The sequence below is a fragment of the Phocoena phocoena genome, chromosome 3 (genome assembly GCF_963924675.1).
Source record: "Phocoena phocoena chromosome 3, mPhoPho1.1, whole genome shotgun sequence".
Taxonomy (NCBI): domain Eukaryota; kingdom Metazoa; phylum Chordata; class Mammalia; order Artiodactyla; family Phocoenidae; genus Phocoena; species Phocoena phocoena.
The window spans coordinates 117,019,243-117,044,575 of NC_089221.1; the positions used below are offsets into that span (position 1 = coordinate 117,019,243).

Below are 25,333 nucleotides of genomic sequence, written 5' to 3' on the forward strand. Positions count from 1 at the left end.
TGGAAATGAATTGGAGTTTTAAATGATTCTTGGTGTAATGGATGGTGAAACTTTAGTGAAGACCTAACTGATTTTCCTGATGGTGGCTGCTTCTGCTCGCAAGTACAAGGTGTGTTTCTGACCCATCTCATTTTAAGTAGCTGGGCTGTGCAAAACCAGCAAGGATGGACTTGGCTCAGACTGGAAAAGAGGAATTTTTTCTTCCTCTTATCACCCTTCTGCAAAAACCTTTGCTTATTTTACATTTACAACTTTATACAAATTTGATCCTCTTTTTAGGACAGTTTTTTTTTTTTTTTGCGGTACGCGGGCCTTTCACTGTTGTGGTCTCTCCCGTTGCGGAGCACAGGCTCGGGACGCGCAGGCTCAGCGGCCATGACTCACGGGCCTAGCCGCTCCGCGGCATGTGGGATCTTCCCGGACCGGGGCGCGAACCCGTGTCCCCTGCATGGACAGGTGGACTCTCAACCACTGTGCCACCAGGGAAGCCCATAGGACAGTTTTTTTTTTTAATACACAAAACTTACCATCTTAGCCTTTTTTTTGGGGGGGGTAGGTAGGAAGTGGATTTATTTAGAGAGAAACACACTCCACAGAGTGTGGGCCATCTCAGGAGAGAAAGGCCAGCCATTTTTTAATAACTTGCTTTATTCTGTTAATACCATAATTCACTTAACCAATTCCCTATTGATAGGCTTTTCAGTTTCTTGGTTGTTTATAACAGCTATGAATATCCTTACGTATCTATATATATGTCCGATTTCTTCCCCATACGTGGAGTGTTTGAGTCAGAGGATTTACACGTTCTACATTTTGACAATTCGGGGAGAGTGGGAACCTGTTCATAGCCATCCTACGCCTTCATAACCATCCTCTCCTGATTCCTACTTCACCTTCCATCTCAAGTTAGAATTGTTAGTGCCTGAGACGGTTGAATGTCTGCAGCATTTTAAAACTGCACCTCTGATGGTTCCATTGCAGTGTCTTTCCTCATCATTGGCAAACTTATTAGCCTTTATTGTTGTGATAGTGTTTTCCATTCATAGACCATCATCACCACCATCCAGGCATAGCATAAAATCATGACAGTACCCTGGGCCCATCAGGCTTTCTCAGCCACAATGGTGAACTCACGGTGAGCTGGGAATTGAGATCTATAGCCCCTTTGTGTGAGAAAAACAACATAAGCCTTTGAATGGTTCAGATTAAAATAAGCCAGGATTTAGCAAAGATTATTTTTCAACATAACGTACATAGGTTGTGTTAATAAGTTCCATTTATCTCCATGATTAGCTTTTAAGATTGCCAGAGTCATCTACAGATTAAACTACCTATTTTGATTTTGTTCTCCCTCCTGTTCATGCCTCTTCTAGCCTCGAGTTGATAGTTCCAGGTTTCTTGAATGAATCATGCTCCACAGACCAGTAAAACAGCACCATCTTTCCAGAGCTGTTGGCTCAGCAGGCTTAAGAAAGCCAAGCCCTTCTAGTTTAGGATACAGATCTGCAAATGTGGCCAAAGTGGTTGACCAAGGGACAACTGCCAAACTTTCTTTGGAGCTTTGACTCAAAGCAGTTTTTTTTTTTTTTTTTTGCGGTACGCGGTACTGCATCGGCAGGCGGACTCAACCACTGCGCCACCAGGGAAGCCCCAAAGCAGATTTTTAATGAGTGAAATGGCCCTAGAGAGAAGCCCTCGCTTGGATTCAGGAGTTTCATGGAGGGAACTTTTTTTTCTTTAGTTTTAGCAGTTATAAAAGCTTGTGGTTTTTTAAAGATTCAAGTTGTACAAGAAAGTAAAAAGATAAATCTCAGTCCCTCATTTTACTTCCCCAAGGGGAAGAAGTTAGAAGTTTTTGTGTCCCCTGTCAAATATAATGTATATTCGGAATTTTCTTACACATACTATACACTGTAGCTTGATTAGCATCACTAAAAATATATCGGGACTTGCCAGTGATGAAGCAAGGAAGCATGGATTAGAGTAACGTGTGCGGGGCAGCCCATCCAAGATCATGGACGAGGAAATTCTTGGACCCTTAGGTCTCACTCTTCTATCTTACCTCTGGACAGAGTATTTCCTCCCTTAGCCTGGGCACCATATATATATATATATATATATATATATATAGATAATTTGCGTCTGTGTGTTAAGATCTAGCTTCAAAAAGTGTGTTCCTGAACGTGTATGAGTGCAGGTGCTTGTAGATCAGTTAACATGCCTCTGTGAATTTGTCTTAGTTTATTATTTCTGTGTTATGTTTCTGTGTCAGGATCTCTGGATATGATTTGGTACATGTCACTCGTAGTGTGACGCTGTGTATCACGTTTGGTGTGTGTTCCTGGGTGTGTGAGTGCGCTGTCGTTATCTAGATGTTCCTATTTGATGTCAGTGTGTTTGAGGTAACCGTTGCGGTGTGAATAGTCCTCGTCTGTGTATCTTTTCTGGGTCTCCTTCCCAGCTCCCCCACTCACTGCATCCCATCAGTCTTGAAGGATGGGTGGTTGTGGGGACACTGGCCCAGCTCCGCTTTGGTTTTCCTAAGAGAACACGACAGGACTCCCAGTGTTCCCCGCGGCCGCCAGGGTACGCTGGAAAGGCCGTTGCGCATGCACATGTGTGCAGCTTGGGCGACGAGAACTTTGAGGTCGCCCTTTCTCTCCCGCGCGCTCTCTGGCGGCCTCGGAGGGCAACGATGACAAAACGAGAGGCGGAGCCGGCGGCGACGGCGGAAGTGAAGTCACTTCCGGGCTGGGGTGTTTGTTTGGACTAGAGAAGGGAGGCGGCGGGCGAAGCGCGCGTCGAGCGGGGTAGCGGCGCTGCCTGTGGAGATCCGCGGAGGCCGACCGGATTCGTTGGCTGCCGTCCCCGCTGCCGTGCACTGGGTGAGGGGTTCTCTCGGGCGGAGCGGCGAGAAGGGTGCGGCGGCCCGGCGGTGGAGGGGCAGCACCTCGGCGACGGCTGAGGGGCCTAGAGGGTCCCCTGGGTTGTTGGCTACCAAGCCTGTATGGCCCCCATTGTTCCTTGCCTCTTCCAGCCGAGTCTGAGGGATGATCTTGGACGACTTAGTCTCTTTCTTCTCTGAGAAATGGCCGTCGCTTTTTTTCTCATTGTCATTATTATGGTTTGGATCTCGCAGCTCTCTATCCGGGTCCTCGGTGGCGCGCGAGGGTTGCCGGGATAGCACTTTCTCGCGTGCTCCCCCTCTCTCCAATCGCTTCACCCACCCTCCGATACCCTTTTCCCCTGCCCCCCACTGCCGCCTCGGCAACAAAGCTCATTGTTTCTCCCCACTTTACGCCTGCGCGTCGCCACGCGCAGCCCCTACTTGCTGCGCTTGCGCGCTCCTCCAGAAGCTTGGGTGGGGGAAGAGAAAGGGGCGGAGGGACTGGCGGGCTGGCGATAGTCCTAGGGGAGCATTCTGTAACCGTCCATGAGCCTGTACCTTTCTGATGATCCCCTTTCTCCGGTTTCTTCGCCTTCCCCTGACCCTTATTTTTAGTTACATTGTATTCCGTGCTCGGGATAGGAGGGCCTTTGGAGTACTGGCAGCTCCTACTCCAGGACTGTTTTGAACCAGATGAACCCATCCAATTCACATTCTTTTGGTTTTGGTTATCTCACTTTTTAATTTCTACTACTGTGCTTATTCTCTCCCACCATCAAAAATATATGGCTTGTGGTAAAGTTGTTTGTTTCAAAACATTGTTGAAGCAGTCAGCAATGGTATTCTCTAGTAACTGCAAAAGGTGGCCTTTTCTGCTTCTTTTTGTTGTCTTATTTTCCCTGATTTTGCAACCCCATCATCTCACAGAAACCGCAAACTCTAGAAAGAATTTGGCTTCCAGTATGCCGTGGGATGAGGTCTAACAGCTGACAGCTTTTGACATTTCAACAGAAGACAAATTCCCACTTTGCATGTGCTGGTTAATCTTGTTAACCTGATAGCATAATTTGTCACAATTTGCCTTTGAGCAGTTGGTCGGGTGTTGGTTTGCCTTTGAAATTTCGTGGGCTGCAGGTTATGTTTGCAAATAAGGGTCTCTCAGGGTTTTTAGTGAGATTCCTAGTGTTTGCTGTTTTGTGCTTCTGTTTCCGGTTTGTGAGAAGATAGTTGGGGCAAATTAGTCTGTTTATATTACTTGTTAATTGTGAACTTGAACAGAACTTACTTTTTCTCACAAGTAAGTGTCTATGATAAAAAGATAGGTAACCCCCCCCCCAAAAGTATATCCTCCTTATCTGTTTCTTTCAGGGATGGGAGCTAAGTGAGTTTCATATTTATTATTAACCTGTGAAATAGGCAGGGTAAGTTTTTTTTTTTTTAATACAAATTATAAAATATTTATTTATTTTTGTCTGTGTTGGGTCTTCGTTGCTGTGCGCGGGCTTTCTCTAGTTGCCACGAGTGGAGGCTACTCTTTGTTGCGCTGTGCAGGCTTCAGTAGTTGTGGCATGTGGGCTCAGTAGTTGTGGCTCACGGGCTTAGTTGTTTCACAGCATGTGGGATATTCCCGGACCAGGGCTTGAATCCCTGTCCCCTTCATTGGCAGGCGGATTCTTAACCACTGTGCCACCAGGGAAGCCCTAGGCAGAGTAAGTTTTATCCTGCCCATTTTGAAATCAGGAAAATAGAAAGTTGAGGGATTATTTTATTAGGCACATATTTCCATAGCACTTAGTAATGCCAGGCATTGTTCGAAGTGCTTTTACAAGTATTTAATCTTTAATGTCTGTAGGCAGTAAGTACTACTGTAAAATGAAGATTATAAATGAGAAATGTGAAGTAACTTGCCCAGTGTTGCATAGCTAATAAAAGCTGGAATTCAAATCCAAATACTCCAGAGATTATGTGCTCTTAACCACTATAGTGTGTTGCCTGGGATTTAGTAGCATATCCAAGGTACTCTAGGTGGTTAGTGGCATATCTGGGACTTGAATCCAATGCAAGGTTAAAGTTGTCCAAGTTGTCGTCTTTGTGATCTGGATCACCCTGTTGCACAGATGCATTAATAATTTGTATATGTTACAGCCTGAGGTTCAGTTCCAATAACTCAGTCTTTTTTCTTAATGTCTTCATCGTTTAGAGTGGTGCTGTCCAGTAAGATAGCTACTGAGCACACGTCTGTTGAGCACCTGAAATGTAGCAAGTGCAACTGAAGAACTAAAATTTTAATTGTATTGAATTAAAATTAAATTTAAATAGCCACATGTACCTGGTGGCTACCACATTGGATAGTGTGGGTTTATTTGAATTGCCTTTGCTTTTTATTTTTTGTATCAGTTTTTATAAATAAGGATGGTATTTCTGATGTGCTTTGAGCTTTTATCAGCAGTGTTGAGCCATCCTTACTCTGACCTGGTCACCTTGGTTACACTACAGTTGAGATTAGGGTTATACTCTCTGGGACTTTTCTGTGACATTGTTTCACTCCTACAGATGTTTGGACCTATTATTTTTATTTATACAAATTTATATTTGCTCTAAGTGTTTAATAATACTATTATGTGCCAGGCTGTCTGCCTAGGTACAGATGGGGAACCTGAAGCACAGAGAGGTTAAATAACTTGCCCATCATCACATGGCTAGAAAGGTAGCCTGGTTCCAGAGCCCCTTTTTTGTTTTTTTAATTTTTACTTTTATTTTTATTTGTTTATTTTTGGTTGCGTTGGATCTTCGTTGTTGCGCGCGGGCTTTCTCTAGTTGCGGTGAGAGGGGACTACTCTTCCATTGTGGTGCGCAGGCTTCTCATTGCAGTGGCTTCTCTTGTTGCAGAGCACAGGCTCTAGGTACACAGGTGCAGTAGTTGTGGCACACAGGCTCTAGACCGCAGGCTCAGTAGTTGTGGCGCACGGGCTTAGTTGCTCCGCGGCATGTGGGATCTTCCTGGACCCGGGATTGAACCTGTGTCCCCTACATTGGCAGGTGGATTGTTAACTACTGCACCAGCAGGGAAATCCCAGAGCCCATGCTTTTAATCGTACCTGTATACTGCCAAACATTAAAGCAAAATATTCAGCGCTGCTCACAGACTTCTGAATTAAATACAGAGGCTGATGCAGAAATTTCTTTATCTTCTCTAATTAAAATACATATGTATACAATATATATGTGTACAAATAAGGTTAAGGAGTCTACTGTAGTTCAAAGTAGAGTCCAGTGGAATAAGAAAAGGTGTTATGTCTGTCGGGTCGGTTTTTTTATTTTTGGGGGTTTTGGGTTTTTTTGGCCTTGCCACGGCTTGTGGGATCTTAGTTCCCTGACCAGGGATCAAACCCAGGCCCCCAGCAGTGGAACCCCGGAATCCTAACCACTGGATCACCAGGGAATTCCCTGTGGAGTCAGTTTAATGAAAGAAGCAGAAAGAGAATCCTGTTTGAATTTTAATGAGAATTTTTTTTGAAGAGTTAATGTTTTTATTTTTTTATTACAGTTTTATTGAGATATAATTGAAATATAGCACTGTATAAGTTTAAGGTATACAGCATAATGATTTGATTTACATGTATCATGAAGTGTTTAATGAGAATTCTTAAGAGAGTAGGGGGAGACTTTCTAAAACTTAAAAGATTTCCATATTTTAAAATTTTGTAGGGACTATGAAAGGATGGACACTGCTGGAAACCAGTATGTGTAAGAGGCATTTCAGAAGGGAACAAACAGCTGAAGTAAAGAGTTTGTAGATTTAAAGTGCCAGGCATCAGAAAAAACAGCTCTCACCTAACCAGAATCTGGCAAAATCTCTGAGTTTAGGTGTTAGGCTCTCATATCAGGCGTGATGTAAACAGCATGTTTACAAAAGAAAGAAAATTCATTTTCTACAATAGTGGAAGTTGGAATAGTCATAGGTTATTGATAGAAAGGACAAGTCTAAATCTGTCGCACTTAATATTACTGTTCAAATATGAAAGCAAAAGACAGTTTCAGACATGAAGTAGCTTAGAAATTTATATCCTCAGGTAACCTTTTGAAGAAATATTAAGGCAAAATAAAGGTGTCAAGTTAGCGGAAGATGATTTTATATATATATATATCATATATATATATGATTATATATATAAGGGAATACCTAATAGTGTAGATCTAACAGTGCTAAATTATTTCTACAAAACTCAGGATATGGGGTGGGGAGAGGAAATGGGTAAGTAAAATCATCCTAAAGGTCTTGCTTTGTCTGGGAGCAGGGATTGGGTTGGATATATTGAAGAAGATAAAGCATTCTAAATGTCTTGAGTTGGTTTGAGGGTGTATAGAGTATTTTTTTAATTGATAGGAAACTGTTCAAACTAATTTCACAATAGATATAAGTCAAATCATTGTGCTGTACACTTTAAACTTCTACAGTGCTGTATGTCAGTTATATCTCAAAACTGGGGGGGAAAAGCCAACGGAAATTCCACAGTAGTTTGTAAGTTACAGAAAATAAATCAAGTATTTTTTTAAAAATCTGCTTAAAATAGTAAAGTAAACGTTACAGGAATAGAATGTAAAAAGATGCTATAAGAAAGCTAAATATGAAGTTACGATGAAAGACAATACCAAGCATCAGTTACCAAAAATGTTAATTCCCTGTGAGACAGATCCTCAGACTGGGTCAAGTAATCTAGCTGTTATAGTACAGGACTTGAATATATCGCTTTCAGAATTTAACAGGTAAAGTTTAAAAAAAAGAAAGAAAAAAAAGATCAGCCTAATATATATGCATCATTTTTTTAGGTAAGAAATAGAAATCACAACAACAAGGTCCTAGTGTATAGCACAGGGAACTATATTCAATATATGTGAAACCATAATGGAAAAGAATGTAAAAAAAGAATGTGTATGTGTATAACTGAGTCACTTTGCTGTACAGCAGAGATTGGTACAACGTTGTAAATCAACTATACTTAAGTTTTAAAAATTGACAGAAAAGTAAAGAAATGGAAGTCACACATTTTTCTCTTTAGGCCCAAGGAACATTTTGCAAAAATCATTAGTTGCCTGCAAACAAAACTGTAATAAATTCCCAAAAGTGAAGGTTTTCTGGCTGCATTTTATAACATAATAAAACTAGAAATCAGGCATCAAAAGGTAACCAAAAGAACCTTAACCACTTGGAAATTAAGAACATTCTTCTGAATAATCTCTGGCTTATTATAAATTAAATAATTTGTAGTTACCTAAAGTTGGTAACTGTATTCTATATTAAAATTTCTAGGGAAAATTCATAGATATAAAATTTTTATTTGTGAAAGCTTGAAAATAAACATTTGTCAACTTGAAAAGCAGAGCAACAAATTGAAGTTATGTAAAAAGGAAGGGAAAAATAATGTGAGAAAAGTAAAATTAATAAACAAAAAATAAGTAGAAACGATCAATAAAACCAAAAGCAGGAGTTTTGTTTATTAAAGTTGAATTTTTAAATAGGTAATCCATTCCCAAAAAAAGATATAAAAAATATCCTTAGCCATCTAGTTCTCCTCCCTACAAGGTAACCAGTATTCTCAGTTTTGTTTTTAGCAGCTCTTACTGACCTATAGTTCACATACCATGCAATTCATCCATTTGAAGTGTATAGTAGAGTAGTTTTTAGTATATTGCCAGAGTTGTGCATCGATCACCACAGTCAATTTTAGAACATTTTCATTACCCCAAAAAGAAATCTTGTTCCCATCGTCTGTCATACAATATGTGTTCCTTGGTGACTAGCTTCTTTCATTTAGCATATTTTCAGTATTCATCCATTTATCAAGTGGTGGACCTTTGGGTTTTATCCACTTTTTGGCTATTAAGAATAATATTTCTATGAACATTTGTGTGTATAAGTTTTTATGTAGACATATTTTTTTTTCTCTTGGGTATATACTTAGGAGTGGAATTGCTGAGTTATAAGGTAATTCCGTGTTTAATCTTTTGGGGAACTGCCAGACTGTTTTCCAGAGCAGCTGCACCATTTTAACATTCCCACTGGCAGTGAATGAGCATTCCATTTCTCCACATTTTCACTAATATAAAGTGGTATCTCGTGGTTTTGATTTGCATTTTCCCTGAAGGTTAAGGATGTTGAGCATCTTTTCATGTGTTTATTGGCCTTTGGAGAACTGTCTATTCAGATCCTTTGCGCATTTTTTAATTGGTTGTTTTGGGGACTTCCCTGGCGGTCCAGTGGTTCAGACTTCACCTTCCAATGGCGGGGGGGGGGGGGGCGGGGGGCGGGGCGAGTGCGAGTTCGATCCCTGGTTAGGGAGCTAAGATCCCACATGCCTCCTGGCCAAAAAACCAAAACATAGAACAGAAGCGATATTGTAACAAATTCAATAAAGACTTTAAAAAATGGTCCACCTCAAAAAAAATCTTAAATTGGTTGGTTGTCCTTTTATTATTGAGTTGTAATAGTTTTTTATATATTCTAGATGTAGTTCCCTTATCAGATACAATTTCCTTCTCAGTTTGTTTTCTGTCTTTCTAGAGATTCTATGCATTTGCAAATTGTGAACACACACCTTTCTTTTATATATATGAAGAGTTTATTACACTTGCTGTTCTGCAAATTGCAAAGTTGGAATTTTTTTTTCCTACGATAGATCCCTGGTAGGCCTAATCGAGGAAAAGAGGAGCATAGTCAAATTAGCTATGAAATAGGAGAAATTAAATAGTTTCTATTATAACAAAATTGAAATTATGGAGAAATAAAATTTTAGTGAAGTAAAAATGACCATAGTTAACCAGAGAGGTAGAAAACCTGAATAGACAAATCAAAACAAAAAAAAACAAAATTAAAGGTTGTTAATAATGTACTAGTTTAAAAAGTACCAAGCCCTTATAATTTTTGATTCATTTGTCTTCAGGGATCCCATAATTCTTGTTATTCAAATGATTCCTTAATATAAGGATGGGAAGTTTCTGGTTCATTTGTTTGAAAACTATTTTCTGTAGAGTTCTAGCAATCTGGGTTTGCAGTTATTTTCTTTCAGTGTGGTCTTTTGCTTTTCATTATTGTTGAAAAGCAGCTGGTTTTTCTCATTCTTTTTTGAAAATAATGTCTTTGTGGGTTTTAGAATTCTCTTTGATATTCTGCAGTTTGATATATCTTGCTTTTTATTTATCTTACTTTGAGATTCTTGGGCTCCTTAAACATGTTGGTTGATTGCTTTCATCAAATATGCAATATTCAGATCCTGCCTCTGCCCTATGTTTCTTCTTTTCTTCTTCAGGAATTCGATAGTTGTCACTCTGCCCTCTACATTGTTTGAACCCTCTTTTGTATTTTCTATCTTTTTATCTTTTTGCTGTTTTCTGGATACTTTCTTTTGTTTTCCAATTCTATTGTATCTAATCTGCTGCAAGACTTATTACATTTTTGTTTATGTTGATTTCTGTATATCTAGAAGTTTTATTTGGCTCTTTTCCAAATCTACTACGCACTTTTTATATTTTGCTGCTTTCTGAAGATATTTTCAAGCTTGATATGTAATGATCATTTTTGTCATCTGCCACATGGGTCTGGTTATGCTTTCTATAAATTGCACTGATTCTTGCGTGTTGTATCTTGCTTTTCCTTCTGGATTTAGTTATCTTTCACTTTGAACTCTTCATTGGCCTTGAAAAATCATTTTTGGAGGTCCTTAAGTCCTAGCATGAAGATGCCTTCCTCCCAAGGAGTTTTACATTTGCTTTCGCCAGGCACTGGCACTAGAGACACTACCAAGTCAGGACAACTTCATACTCATTTCATGACTTGGGATGTTCTGGACTTCCCAGGTCATGAATTTATTCCTCCTATCCACAGGAGGGCCAACCACAGTCACAGTGTCTGTGTTCCTTTCCACCTTTTCCTTTTGATTTGCTTGGTGGGGAGTGGGAGTTGCTTTTGGTTCACCCTTACCCTGAGCCTATAGCCCTTTAGGGTCCCAGCTTAGAGTGGGGAGGATCTTCTCTTCAGTTTTCCACCTTGACCTTTATGCCTTTTGCCGCATGAAGCATCCAGGGTCAACCCAAAGAAGGCTAATGGGCAAAAGTTTCCTCAGTGCGAAGGCAGCTTCAGTGTTTAAAAGTTCCACTTTGCTCTCTGAATTCCCACTTTACTTACTCTTCAACACTTTAGTGCTTTTAAGTGTTTCTTTAAGACTGTGGCATCCAACACTTTCAGTTTTCAATGGGAAGACTGGTCCAAATAATCTAGCCCACCATTATTGGTAAAAAGAAGTCCTGATTCATTTATTTTATTTATTTATTTATTTATTGCGGTACGCGGGCCTCTCACGGTTGTGGCCTCTCCCGTTGCGGAGCACAGGCTCCGGACGCGCAGGCTCAGCGGCCATGGCTCACGGGCCCAGCCGCTCCGCGGCATGTGGGATCTTCCCGGACCGGGGCACGAACCCGTGTCCCTTGCATCGGCAGGCGGACTCTCAACCACTGTGCCACCAGGGAAGCCCTAAGCTGCAAATTTTTAGTAAAATTCCAGTCAGACTCCTATGGAAAAATTATTCTAAAGTTCGTATGAAGAATAAAAGTGCAAGATTTCCCCCCCCAAAGAAAGTTGAGACGGGAGTTGTGCTACTACGTATTTAAACTTACTGAAAGGCTCCTGTAATCAGAAGAGTAAAATACTGTGCTGAAATATTTGAGAATGAAAGGTCATAATGTCTGCAACTTATCAGATGGTTAAGCAAAAAAAATTGTATAGAGAAAACAACTGTGGCAAAATGTTAACAGTTGATGAATCTAGATGAAAGGTACAGATGTTCATTGTACTATTATTATGACTTTTCTGTAAGTTTAAAATTCTTCAAAATAAAAGTTGGAGATAAAACAGTATACATACAATACACCATCATGGAACAAAGAATCTAGAAACCGTGTAAGTGGGAATTTGAATATGATAAACATCAGGAACAAGCTTTCATTAAATAATGAATGATGTGTTCATATGGAAAAGTATAGATCTTTCACATCATACTCAAAGAAATGCTCACAGGAGTTAAAGATCTAAATGTAAAAAAAAGAAACTATAAAAATACTGAGAGAAAATAAAGGAAATATAACCTCAAGGTAGGAAAAGACTTACTAAGCAAGATAAGCATATCCCAGGAGCTGTAGAGGAAAACAGATTCTTTTTAAGCCCATCTGTTTGCAAAAGTAAAATGCTATGTTGCTTATATAGAGAACTGTTGAGGATGCAGAGAAATGGGAGCGCTCAGTGTATTATAGGAATGTACATTACCATAATATTTTTGGCAAATAATCTGTCTTCTCTTAAAGCTACAAGTGCACACGGCCTTTGACCCAGTTATTCCCACTTACCAGAATGTATCCCACAGAAAGCTCAGATATGAAAAGGATATGTGTACAAGGGTGATCAAAGCAGGATTGTTTGTAATGAAAAAACTGGCAAAGTAAATGCATCAAAGGGGGAATTGTTGAGTAATTGGTGCTATATCAATTAAAAAGTAAAGTGGGGGGCTTCCGTGGTGGCACAGTGGTTGAGAGTTCACCTGCCGATGCAGGGGACACGGGTTCGTGCCCCGGTCCGGGAAGATCCCGCATGCCGCGGGGCGGCTGGGCCCGTGGGCCATGGCCGCTGAGCGTGAGCATCCGGAGTCTGTGCTCTGCAACGGGAGAGGCCACAGCAGTGAGAGGCCCGCATACCGCAAAAAAAAAAAAAAAAAAAGTAAAGTGTACTTCTACATGTTGACTAGTAAGTATATTTCATGTAATATATTTAGCATGATTCTGTAAAATATATAAATCCTTTATGTGTGTTTCTGTAAGCAAAGAGATACGAAAGGACACATACTAAACTGTTAACATTGATCACCTCTGAGTAGGATTGGAGATCAAAAGGAAAAAACTTACATACACTTAGGACCTGTTTTGTACATTTAACTTCTTTTTTTTTTTTTGGCTGTGTTGGGTCTTCGTTGTTGTGCGCGGGCTTTCTCTAGTTGTGGCGAGTGGGGGCTCCTCTTCGTTGCAGTGCACGGCTTATTGTCGTGGCTTCTCTTGTTGCGGAGCATGGGCTCTAGGCACACAGGCTCTAGAGCACGGGCTTAGTTGCTCCGCAGCATGTGGGATCCTCCTGGGCCAGGGCTGAAACCCGTGTCCCCTGAATTGGCAGGCAGATTCTTAACCACTGAGCCACCAGGGAAGCCCTAACCTTTTTTTTTAAGTAGGGTGTACTTTGTATATGTACATTTCTTTCACTTTAATGCTTTTTTCAACAAGATGTCCTAACTATGTACAAAATTTTTTAAATGATTATTGAAAACACTGTAAGATGATACATTGCTGTTTTACTATTTTATAATTTTTGTTTAGGAAAATCTTAACTATATGTAGTCTAACAACTACTAGATATTTTATATTAGTAATTTAATATAGCGTGTTCTGAGTTAGTATTACTATGTTATTTTTAAAATCCTTTTATGAGAGTAAGGCTAAAAAATTATTTGAATTACATTTTCAGATAATTTTAGGATTTTAAAGCATAATAAACATTTGAAGTAAATATGAACATTAAAAAATTGCGGGGAAATTACTGGATTTCTCAGTTCATTTCTGCCAGTTTTAAAGTGGTTTGGATTGAAGCATGAACAAAGATAAGACAGCAACAGATTGGTATGGTTTAATTACCAGATTTTTTTTTTTAAACTGTATTTGTCGAGTTATTATCTACATTGTGCCCTCAGACATCACTCAAGCAAATTAGGTGCTTCTGTTGTATTTCTAGTAGTTCCTCTTTTAGTTTCGGTTGGTTTCGCTCTAGAGAAAAACTTTTTCTCAGCCACAAGAGACTAATATATGTAGATTTGAGTTCATTGACTCTTGGAGTCTTGAAGCTGCTTCTTTGGGACTGCCTCTGAATGGGATGATGATACACCCCAGCAATACACCTTTCACTGTATATTTTTTTGGTGGTTTTCCTAGTGGTTACCCTGGGAATTACAACTAACATCTTAGTTTGTAACAAGTATGAACTAATAACAATTTAGTTTCATATAGAGAAAAAGAGTTATAAAAGCAAAACATACATTATTAATGACTTTTGTATTTACCTATGTAGTTACCATTGTTGTTTATTTCTTTGGATGAATTCAAGTTAATGCTAGTATTCTTTTGTTTCAACGTGAAGGACTTACATTAGGTTTTCCTATAGGACAGGTCTATTGGTGATGAATAAGCTCTCAGTTTTTTACTTACCTGGGAATGTCTTAGTCTTTTTTTTTAGTCACTTTGTATATGTTTTCCTACTGCCTTCTGGCCTCTGGTTTCTGATGTGAAATCAGCTATTAATCTTATTTTGAAGATGCTCTCTTTGACTTTCAATAACTTGATTACAGTGTGTCTCAGTGTGGATTGCTTTGAGTTTATCCTGCTTGGAGTTTGTTGAGCTTCTTGGATGTGTAGACTAACATAGATTTCATCAAGTTGGAGGAGTTTGGGGCCATTATTTCTTCAAATACTCTTTCTCTTCTCCTTCTGGGACTCCCATTATGCATATGTTGGTACATGTAGCGGTGTCCTACTGGTCTCTGAGGTTCTGTTCATTTTTCTTCATTATTTTCTCTTTCCGTTTCTCAGGCTGAATAATCTCAGTTGACTTACCAAGTTTGCTTATTCTTTCCCTGCTCAAATCTGCTATAAACCCTCAAGTAGAATTTTCATTTATTGTACTTTTCATCTCCAGAATTTCTACTTGGCTTCTTTTTATAATTTGTCTCTATTGATATTTGCTATTTGATGGTGATATTTGCTATTTTTATGGTTTCCTTTAGTTCTTTGTACGTGGTTTCCTTTGGCTCTCTGGACATTTAAAACACCTGATTTAAAAGTCTGCCTAATAAGCCTAATGTCTGGGCTTCCTCAGGGACACTTCCTATTAATTTCTTTTTTTCCTGTTTATAGGCCATACTATTTTATTTTTTTGCATGCCTTATAATTTTTGTTGAAAACTGAACATTGTGACTACTATATGGCAACTCTGGAAATCATATTCTCCCCTCTCCCCAGGGTGGTTGTTCTGCTTGTCCTGTTATTTGTTTAGTGACCTTTCTGAAATAATTTTGTAAAAGCTTGTATTATTTTTTGTGTGGCCATTGAAGTCTGTCCCATTAGCTTAGTTGTCAGCTAGTTCTTTTTTTTTAATTTATTTATTTTTAATTAATTTAGTTTTGGCTGCATTGGGTCTTTGTTGCTGCACGCAGGCTTTCTCTAGTTGCAGCGAGCAGGGGCTATTCTTCATTGCGGTGCGCAGGCTTCTCATTGCAGTGGCTTCTCTTGTTGTGGAGCACAGACTCTAGGTGTGCGGGCTTCAGTAGTTGTGGCTTGCAGGCTTTAGAGCACAGGCTCAGTAGTTGTGGTGCACGGCTTAGTTGCTCCGCGGCAAGTGGGATCTTCCCAGACCAGAGATCAAACCCGTGTCCCCTGCATTGGCAGGCATATTCTTGACCACTGTGCCACCAGGGAAGTCCCAGCTAGTTATTTTCAAGAGATGTCCTTTAATACCCCTAAGCAAAAAATAAAGCTCTCCCAGTCTTGGCAGATGGGTTTTTGTGTATGCCGAGGTACACCTTTAACACTTGGGCAGCTTACAGCTCTTTCTTAACCTTCGTTTTATGTGCAGAGCCTGACGCCTGAAAAGTGTAGGGACTTGTTAGTTCTTTCCTGAGCGTGCTGCCAGCACTGGGCATGCCCATGGCCTTTTAGGTTTCCCAGAATATGCAGGAGCTTTTCAAAGCCTTTATTCCCAAAGCATCTCCTTCACCAGCCTTTCCTCCAAGGCTTTTTGCCCCAACTGTTATTCTTTGCAGGCATTGGCTACTACATTTGCCTTTAACTGCTTTTGACAAATGCCAATTTAAAATTGTAAATTTTATGGTATTTGAACTATATACTCAATTTTTTAAAATAGCAAAACACACGACTAAAGAGTGTGGTCTAAGAAGGATCAAGAACAGGTCATAGAAGAAAATTTAAAATCTGATACAATACCTTATATTAGAACACCTTGTACTCAGTAATTGTAGGTCTGTCAGCATTATGAAAGTAAATGATCCTTACCCCTCTGGCTTTTCACTTGGCTAGCTGTATCAGAAATCTGGTCAGCAGTTGTTCCTCCTCAGCTATCTTAAGGTTTAAGATTAGTGCCCAGGCTCCAGTTGATTTTTACTGGTTCCAATTATGATTTGTTTCCCAAATATTACTTGACAGCGAAATTTCATTTACTGTCCTTCATACTCTTTCACTGGGATCTATACCAAAGCCACGGGTTGTTTGATGAGGTGATAATCGGCAAAAAGCTGACCTAGAGACATGTCAAATGCAGGGATTGGGCCCTTTAGGCTAAGCACTATTTATATTTTATTTGTTACTGGTTGGCATCAAACAAGCAGGGAGGGAGTCCCTTGAGAGTCTCAGACTATAGAATTTGCTGATGCAGATTTTTCATTGTTTCATTGTTATGCTCGTGAAATGTATGGAGAACACTTTTTTCTTTTAAAAAAATTGCGTTTATATATAGATAATACTTTAGTCACCAGAAGCACATTCAAACACAAGTTAGTAGTATTTCTAGTACATGTCTCACACGTATAATTGCTACTTAGCTATTCAATTCTACTTGAATATCCTGTACTCTGTGCTAAACATGATTTTTATTTGCTGTTTTTAACTAAAGATATAAGTCACTTACTGTGGTCTTCTGAAATGTAGGATTTAATGGGCACGAGTTGGGATAGGACACATGTTGGGAAAATAATGTAAAGCTGTTATAAATTGGGGTGTCTTTGAATATAGTTTAATGATCAGTTCATATGCAGAGTAAACAAAGTTCCATCCAGTTGCAAAGCAGAATTGACCCCCTGCTTTTCATAATATTTGAGTCTAATCTAAAATGTAATTTGTTTAAAGATGAGCATATAAATGTTTGGTAGCCTTGACATATAAGAATGAGTAATTTTCTAAAAAAAAAAGTAATCTTTAGAGGAACTGATTGCTCTCTAGTCAAAACTTGTTATCAAAATAAGGGGGTTTATTTAATCCAAGATTAATGATAAATAAAAATATCAAAGATATCCATCATCTGTTTTCTGTCATGTCTGCTTTCACAGTGCTACACTTTCTTAACCCACATGATGTTTTCTTTCTACCCACAGCCTAGCACATAAATTTCAGTCTGTCTCTGCCTTTCTTTCATATACATACAACAATGAATAAGTAAGGCAGAAGTTCTCAGTAATTTTTAATTCAGGACTTCCTAAGAATTGAAAATGCTACCACCATGATGACTGTTCTCATTAGTATTCAGTCTTGGGGGAAATGCATATGTGTGCCAGGATAGGACCCCCTACCACAGCTTAGAGACTAAATTCATGTTATATGAACAGCTATAAGTTTTATTATCCTTAGGTTTTCCTAAGGATAAGTACATAAAATGAATGTAAAGGGCCAGGCAACATACCTAGAGCAAGTCTTTCCCTGAACCTTACCCAAAGAAAAAAACTTTCTAGTAGGAGATTTTAGTTTTAGTATTTTATTTGATTATAAGTTTAAGAAGGCCTGAAGAAGTTTTTTTTTTTTTTTTTTTTTTTTTAACTCTATTAGGTATGCTATTTCCTTCCTTTGGCACAAGTCGCACTAATGTTTGGATTTATGTACAAGTGACTCTTGCTTTATGTAAACCCATTTTTTAGCAATTTTAGAGTCAGTGAATTGGTAGACTATTGTAGAATCTGAAACTTTATGCTTTGAACTTTTAGCCTGCAACATGTCAGCTAGATCATGTTATCACCTGTTGAGTAGAGTATAAGAAACCAGATCTATTGTATGAGATTAGATGCCTGATTCTTACTGTACAGTGGGAAAATCCAGACATGGAACTCAACATGGACCCAAAGATAAAGCAAATAGAGAATGGGCTATGAAGTCGAGAGAGCCAGAGCTATACCTCGCAACTAAGGAAATAGGAGTTATTAAAAGTTTGTTAGTTTTCACTTCCAGTCTCTGGACTTTTTAATAACAATTTTAAAAAGTAGAATTTGCTTTTCATAAAGTCTCTTGATGACTTAAGTCTTCCAAACCATGCTTGTTTTATAAAGCACAGAATATCCAATTAAAAAAAAATTGGGGGACTTCCCTGGTTGTCCAGTGGTTAAGACTTTGCCTTCCAATGCAGGGGGTGAGGGTTTGATCCCTGGTTGGGGAGCTAAGATCCCACATGCCTCATGGCCAAAAAGCCAAAACATAAAAAAAAAAGAAGCAATATTGTAACAAATTCAATAAAGATGTTAAAAATGGTCCACCAAAAAAAAAAAAAAATTGGATGGTTTGGGGATTCCATTTAAGCAATTGATTGCCTTTGTTTACTGTTATTAGAAAACATTAGATGAATCTAGGCTATTCTCAGCTATTAAACATTAAAATCATTTAGGAGAAAAACAAAGCTTTCCAATTGCTGTGTTTATCATGTGCATTAATATATCATGTACATCTAATACCTAATCATGATGGCTGGTAATAATAGATGCTCACTAAGAACTGAAAGAATGACTGACTAGATTAACTGTATTGTTGTTCTTTTAAGGTTAAAAACTGTATCTAACACCAACCATGAAAGATCCAAGTCGCAGCAGTACTAGCCCAAGCATCATCAATGAAGATGTGATTATTAACGGTCATTCTCATGAAGATGACAATCCATTTGCAGAGTACATGTGGATGGAAAATGAAGAGGAATTCAACAGACAAGTTAGTTTTGTGTATAAACATGCTCTTTTATTGTAGCCTATGACAGCTGTCATATAATATAAATGTACTTTTCCCTGAAATGCGTTTTTCACCTGGTCCCTTATATATGAAATACATGGATTTATGTGCCACCACTCCTGTTTTAGTTGGATGCTGATTACTACCAGGTTTAACTGCTCATTGAAATAACCTAAGGAGCTTTTTTCGGGGTCCCACCCAGAGATTCTGATTCAGAAGGATTTAGGGTGGAGCCTGGGAAACGTGTTTTTTAAAAGCTCCCAGGTGGTTCCAGTGAGCAATTAGGTTTGGAAACCACTACCTTACACCAGCCAGATTGTTCTACTGCAGTGAAAGTCAAGAGAGCTGGAATCAGGAGCAAATAGGCACAGGTACTGGGGTACAGATTGTACTGTTTTTCATGTAAGGTTCTCATTCTGATCAGCCTCAAAATCTGACACCACTGTTTTTTTTAGAGAACTCTCATACATTGATAGGTGTCTTTTATTCCCATATTTCTGATACCTGATATCTGATTCCCATATTTCTGATATTTCTACCTTTCATCTAGTTTCTCTCTGATCCTGGCTTTGATAATTAGTAGCCAGCTTGATTTCACCATATCCAGTTATATATATTCAAGAGTAAAGCAATGTAGTCTTATTTCAGTGAGAATGTTTAGTTGCTGAACCTACCCTCCAAATAATTTTATTTTTTTTTTTTAAATTTTGGCTGTGTTGGGTCTTTGTTGCTGCATGAGGGCTTTTTCTAGTTGCGGTGATCGGGGGCTACTCTTTGTTGCGGTGCGCGGGCTCCTCATTGAGGTGGCTTCTCCTGTTGCGGAGTACAGGCTCTAGGTGTGCGGACGTCAGTAGTTGTGGTGCGAGGGCTCAGTAGTTGTGGCTCACATGCTCTAGAGTGCAGGCTTAGTAGTTGTGGCACACAGGCTTAGTTGCTCCGTGGCACATGGGATCTTCCCGGACCAGGGCTCAAACCCATGTCCCCTGCATTGGCAGGTGGATTCTTAACCACTGTGCCACCAGGGAAGTCCTACCCAAAGATTTTTTTTTCCAGTCATTTTTGAGTGGGTTTAGGGTTTGTATAGTTTTAGAAGTATCATAGGTAATTCTGATACACATTCCTCCATGAGAACACTTCTTTGTTACTTCTTCCCCGCCACCCTCAGTGGAAAAAAAGAATATTCTGCTGTGACAAGTAAAGACATAGCAAAACCCTAAACAGATCTTTCCAGGTCTCATGGAAAAGATTTTTTTTTCCTTAGCACAGAAGCAAAGGAGGAAGGTATGACATTATGTTTTTTTTTGTTTTTTTTTTTGACATTATGTTTTTAAATGGTTTAGTTCAAGATTCTTTAAGCCTTTTCTAGTGATTTCATCTTACCAAGTATGCTATAAATTACCTTTTATTTATTATAAATCCAGATAGAAGAGGAGTTATGGGAAGAAGAATTTATTGAACGCTGTTTCCAAGAAATGCTGGAAGAAGAAGAGGAACATGAGTGGTTTATTCCAGCTCGAGATCTCCCACAAACTATGGACCAAATCCAAGACCAATTTAATGACCTTGTTATCAGTGATGGCTCTTCCCTGGAAGATCTTGTGGTAAAGAGTTATTTTTTCATCTTTTTAAAACCTAGCTCATCTCTCCCATAAGTGGAAAAGCTAGCAACCATCTGTTTAAGAAGAGTTCTACATCTCTTCCCCTTCAGAAATTCTGCTGCTTCTTACTATGGAAGCAGAGGCCTCCTGGTCTTACTTATGATAAGGAGTGACTTCTGGCAACACTCTGGAGCTAGCCTGAGACTACTAACAGACTTCTTGCCACTGCTTTTAGATAATGATAACTATGTTGCCCTAGGAAATGTCTTAAAGCATTAATTCAAAAGGGAGTACACAGGATGTTCATGTGACTTGCCTATGCAAAAGTAGCTTGATGGAGAGGTTTTGCTCTTTAATTGTCTTAAATATTTGGTGAAATTACAAATTTTTTCTGAAAGATAAAATTTGAGATTTCTTTTCCTGACCCAGGATTTTCATTGAGCTACCCTAACTCCATTTGGAACTATGATAAGGACTTTTACATGCTCTTGGCAGAAAAGGAACACAAATCTTTTTATATTTTTAGTTATTCTCAGTGTCTCATTGCTGATGGTTTATTTGTAGTGAAAAGTTTTTTCACGAATTTTGATAACTAAGCATCAGTACTAGAGTAAAACCTAATGATTCCTTTGCTAAAATTAAGATAAAATAATTTAAAGTCGGAATGTTAAACTTTCTTTCCATATGGACAATCTGTCTAGTTGCTTCTACAAGATGGTTCTCTGGAATTTATCCCTAGACTCTGAAGTAATTTTTGCAGTTGTCTTCTGTTCACTGTGCAGTGATTTCCTAACCTGGCTGTACATCATAATTACCTATGAAGCATTACAAAAATTTTCTCAGCAACATCCCAGACCTGCAGAATCAGTCCTCTAGGCATGTTATTTTTTTAAAAGCACTCCTAGAGGATACCGCCAGCCTGCCCTATCAGGCATTTGGAAACCATTTTTCTAAAGGGCTGTATAGAGAACACTGAAATTTACTTGTGGTATAGCTTTTGTTGCAGTAAATGACACTAACCCAGTTAAGCAGATACATGATCTGAATAGTCTGTTGGGATATGCTTGCTTATGGCTACACATTAGGCACTCCACAAATAATCCTGGTTGCTCTGTGGAGGGAAGCCCTTTGCTGGGCATAATGTATAACTTTAACTGGACCCAGTATCTTTCCATTGTCTAGAAACTGGTTTGTTTGACTCAGTCTATTTGAGGTTAATTCCTTCTCATTCTTTTGTAGCTGCCAAAAGATTGGACATTCAAGAACACTGCTTTTTAAATTTAAACCTCAGACTTTTAAAGTTATATTTCCCTTGAGAGAAGGGAATGGTTGTATATAAATTATGAAACTTAAATTATTGCTCCAACATGTTGTTTAATATGCTTTGGTCTTAAAGGAAGTGATATTGGGGGCTCAGATTCAATCTAAAATCCTGCCAGCATGCCTACCATTTCAGGCCCTGGCATCGTCCTCGTTTCTTTTTTTCTTGATCAACTTGCATTCAGAGATGTGGTAGAGGAAAATTTCCAGCTATTCCCTATATGCTGATACATCTGCTTAGGAAAGTAAAGATTTAGAAATACAAAATAATGGTGGTACAAGTCTCTCATGCTCTTAGAGGCTTTGGCCCAGTCTTCCCCTAACTGATGCAAAAATGAAGTCCCAGAGAGTGACTTATCCAGGCCTATATAAGAAGTTAGTTAGCAGAGCTGGGATTCCAACTTAGGTCTTCTGACTCCCCATGCAGTTTTCTTTTCCTCTTATATACCATGCTACCTGTGGGAATTAGAATACAGCAGTTGTAGAAAGACAACTCCATATTTTCAAGGAGCATCATAAAGTAAAATTAATCTGTAAATCATTCCCCAATCACTTTTATCATCATTTCAACACTTGTTTAGTATTTTTGCATAGTATGAAACTGTTCAAATAGCAAGTCAAGTATCATAGTTAAACGAACAGAATTCCGTGTTCTGAGACACTCCTTTAGTTGATGTGAAGTTAGTGAGTTTCTGATTACACTTAAGCAAATTTAATTTCAATTTCTACTTTCTCTTTAGAAAGTTGATAAAATTTGGTATAATATACGTAGCTTACATCTGGTTCCTCCTTTCCGTGCTGTGGATTTTATTTTTTTTTACTTAAGTTTGACCTTACAATCTGAATTCTTGCCTTTGTCTTATATTTTTGGAAGATGTTTTTGCATGTGGATCTGCGTTGAATGCTTCTGAGTATCTGAAGCTTATCTGTTAATGAACTTGCTTTTTTATGTACTTATTTTCCAGGTCAAGAGCAATCTGAATCCAAATGCAAAGGAGTTTGTTCCTGGGGTGAAGTACTGAAATATTTGAGTAGACGGGGCCCTCTTTTGGTGGATGTAGCACAATTTCCACACTGTGAAGGCAGTATTAGAAGACTTAATTGTAAAAGCTCTCTCTTGTCACTGTGTTACACTTATGCATTGCCAAAGTTTTGTTAGTCTTGCATGCTTAATAAAAGTGCTGAGACTGTTATTAAGTAAAAAGCTGTCAAACATTTACTGAAAATAGAATTGGCCCCATGGCTTGATGTGAAGACAGTGAGGAAAGAAGCACCAGTCAAGTTGTGTCAAAGCACCAAATTAAATGACCTCTAAATCTTAGTGAATTGTCCTTTATGAGACTAAACTGGTCCCTTAAGGTTAACTAATACTTGTTAAATGTCCAAATTTTTTTAAGTGAGTAAATTTAAGTTCTAGTAGTTAATTTCTTAGTTCAGACTTAAATTTGCATTTGTCCCCATCAGAAAGAATCTCCTTTTTCTGATGAAGGCTTGTTAATTTGAAATAATTTTTTATAAACAAGTATGTCTTAGGTTCACTACCTTGTAACCTTAGTAACCAAAGTTCTGGCTCTTATGGTATGTTATCATGTAAGAAATATTGAATTCTCCTAATGTTACATCTGAGAAAGTATGTGATTTGAGAACTGCATCCTCTTCTAAGGAGTCAGCATCAAAGCTATACCTGTGTAAAGTCTAACATTTGACCAACCCATAATCCAATTGAACAAAGAAATTGTAACCTGTGATTTGAGTGGTGCTTTTCCTTGCTTTGTTAACCATCACTACAATAGTCTGCAGCACAACTTTTCTTTTAACAAAGCTAGAACAGTTTTGGCTTCTTAAACTTCTTATTTGGGTAGGTTAAGCTGCCATACGTGTTCAGTGTGAATAGTGTTTAAGTTGAAAATATTGTAAAAAAATTATATTTTTTCAAAAATATTTAAAAAAATAAATAATAGTAGAACTGAGCAGATGGTTGTGTTTATTGGTGCTGGAATACAGACTCTCCAGTGGTGATACTTCCTTCAGCGTGGGCTCAGTCCCTCAGGACAGCCCTGCTGGCAAGATTTGCTGAGAGAGCAGGCTTTATTATTATATTCCATAGTGTCGAGTATGTTGTTATATAAGTGTCTGTCCAAAATACAGCAGTAAAATAAATCCCATAGCCCCTTCCGTAGCCCACCTTGATCACCTCAGGCTGCAGTGTCAGGGCAATTAAATATATCCATGTTAAGAAACTTTCTGGCTGGCCAGTATAATGGTAACCTTACTGTAGTCTAACCTTCATTGAGTTTTGCCCTTCACAAACCATTGCTGTTCTGATTGGACTGGTTTGCTATTTTGATTCACCTGGACCTTCCCCTTTTTCACCCTCACAAGCTAATTAATAATAGGTTTGTGGCTAATATTTATTTGGGATAGGCTGTCAAACCAACTAGCAATTTCCTGGTTCCACATACAATTCTGCCCCACGGCCCTACTCAGTCGTTGATAATGTCCTCTGTGTTCTTCTTGAGCTTGGAGGGCTCAAGATTAAGAAGGCCATCTAGTCAGTTCTGGGTCACATTCTTCCTAGGGTCCTTTGGTGTGCATACCTGTGCCTGGTGTTTTTTAATAGCTACCTTACTAAGCTAATAAACAGGTTTTTTAAGATGCTGAAGCAGACGATCCTGCTTGGCTCTCATTCTTTTTGGAGCCATAATACCACCAGTCCCCTCTGTTCTCTAACAGCTCAGTACCACAAGTGGCACAGCAGGCTGCCAAGTATATGAGGGTTACAGATCACTTCTCTGAGCCTGGACGGGGGCAAATGAGTTCATTTCCACATACTGCCGAATTATCATCATGCAGTATAATTAGAGGTTATAAACTTGAATTAGAGAGGCATTGCAACCTAATGTTTAAGAGCAAAGACTAGCCTATCTCAGGATTGTGTGATTAGTTAATACACATCAAGTACTTAAGACAATCCCTGGTACATAGAAAGTTCTATTTAAGTGACTTATTACAATTAAGGAGTTAATCTAAGCTAAGCTCTCACTTTGTTGGAAGTTGTCTGAGGCAATGTGCACATTAAAACTACTTTGATTTTTTTTTTAAGGGCTTGAAACACATTATTACCCCATCTGGGCCTATGTGGCATAGTTTTAGGGTAACTGAAGTCATTCTGTTTCGTAGGAGTTTTATTTTATTACAACTATTTAAACAAGGCACCTTATGTGAGAGGATTTGTCCTATTCTTGTGCTATGTCAGTTACTTCTCAACCTTTTCTATGTCATAAAGTGTAATTTATCATACTGGAGTGTAAGGATAAGGCTGCCTGTAGCTAGAGTTTATGGCTCACGGGCTCCAGTTGACCCAGTATCAGCCCAGATAACCAAAGGCCAAAGGGATCAATACTTCAGTATACTTGTAACCTCCTACAAGGTTACTGGCCCACACCTGTTGGGAAGTTCCACTGTCACTATAAAATGGCTAAGGAGTTCCACATATGTATATTGACTTCTTACCTAGTATGTCTTCTGATTGAAAATATTCAAATAGGTCACAGAAATGGAAACTGAGTACTTTGTTTTCTCTTTGGTTAAAGCATAAGAATGTTGTGATTTTTCAACCCTCCCACAAAAGCCATAGACTGACAGACATCCTACCTTTCCTGGGCGCAGTTTT

General features: G+C 38.7%; 1 protein-coding gene across 1 annotated transcript; it reads left to right on the plus strand.

Moving 5' to 3' along the window:
* The first annotated feature begins 18,586 nt into the window (after window positions 1–18,586).
* PAIP2 (poly(A) binding protein interacting protein 2) lies at window positions 18,587–22,682 on the plus strand. The gene is made up of 3 exons (XM_065874628.1): window positions 18,587–18,724; window positions 20,164–20,343; window positions 22,626–22,682. The coding sequence occupies exons 1-3, from the start codon at window positions 18,587–18,589 to the stop codon at window positions 22,680–22,682; spliced, it is 375 nt and encodes a 124-aa protein (XP_065730700.1).
* The last annotated feature ends 2,651 nt before the right edge of the window (window positions 22,683–25,333 follow it).

Bases quoted from the DNA above. Each gene is read 5' to 3' on its own strand.
- PAIP2 (XM_065874628.1), top strand. From the start codon at position 18,587: ATGAAAGATCCAAGTCGCAGCAGTACTAGCCCAAGCATCATCAATGAA. The intron at 18,725-20,163 runs GTTAGTTTTGTG...TTATAAATCCAG, and splicing joins AAGAGGAATTCAACAGACAA to ATAGAAGAGGAGTTATGGGA. The intron at 20,344-22,625 runs GTAAAGAGTTAT...CTTATTTTCCAG, and splicing joins CTTCCCTGGAAGATCTTGTG to GTCAAGAGCAATCTGAATCC.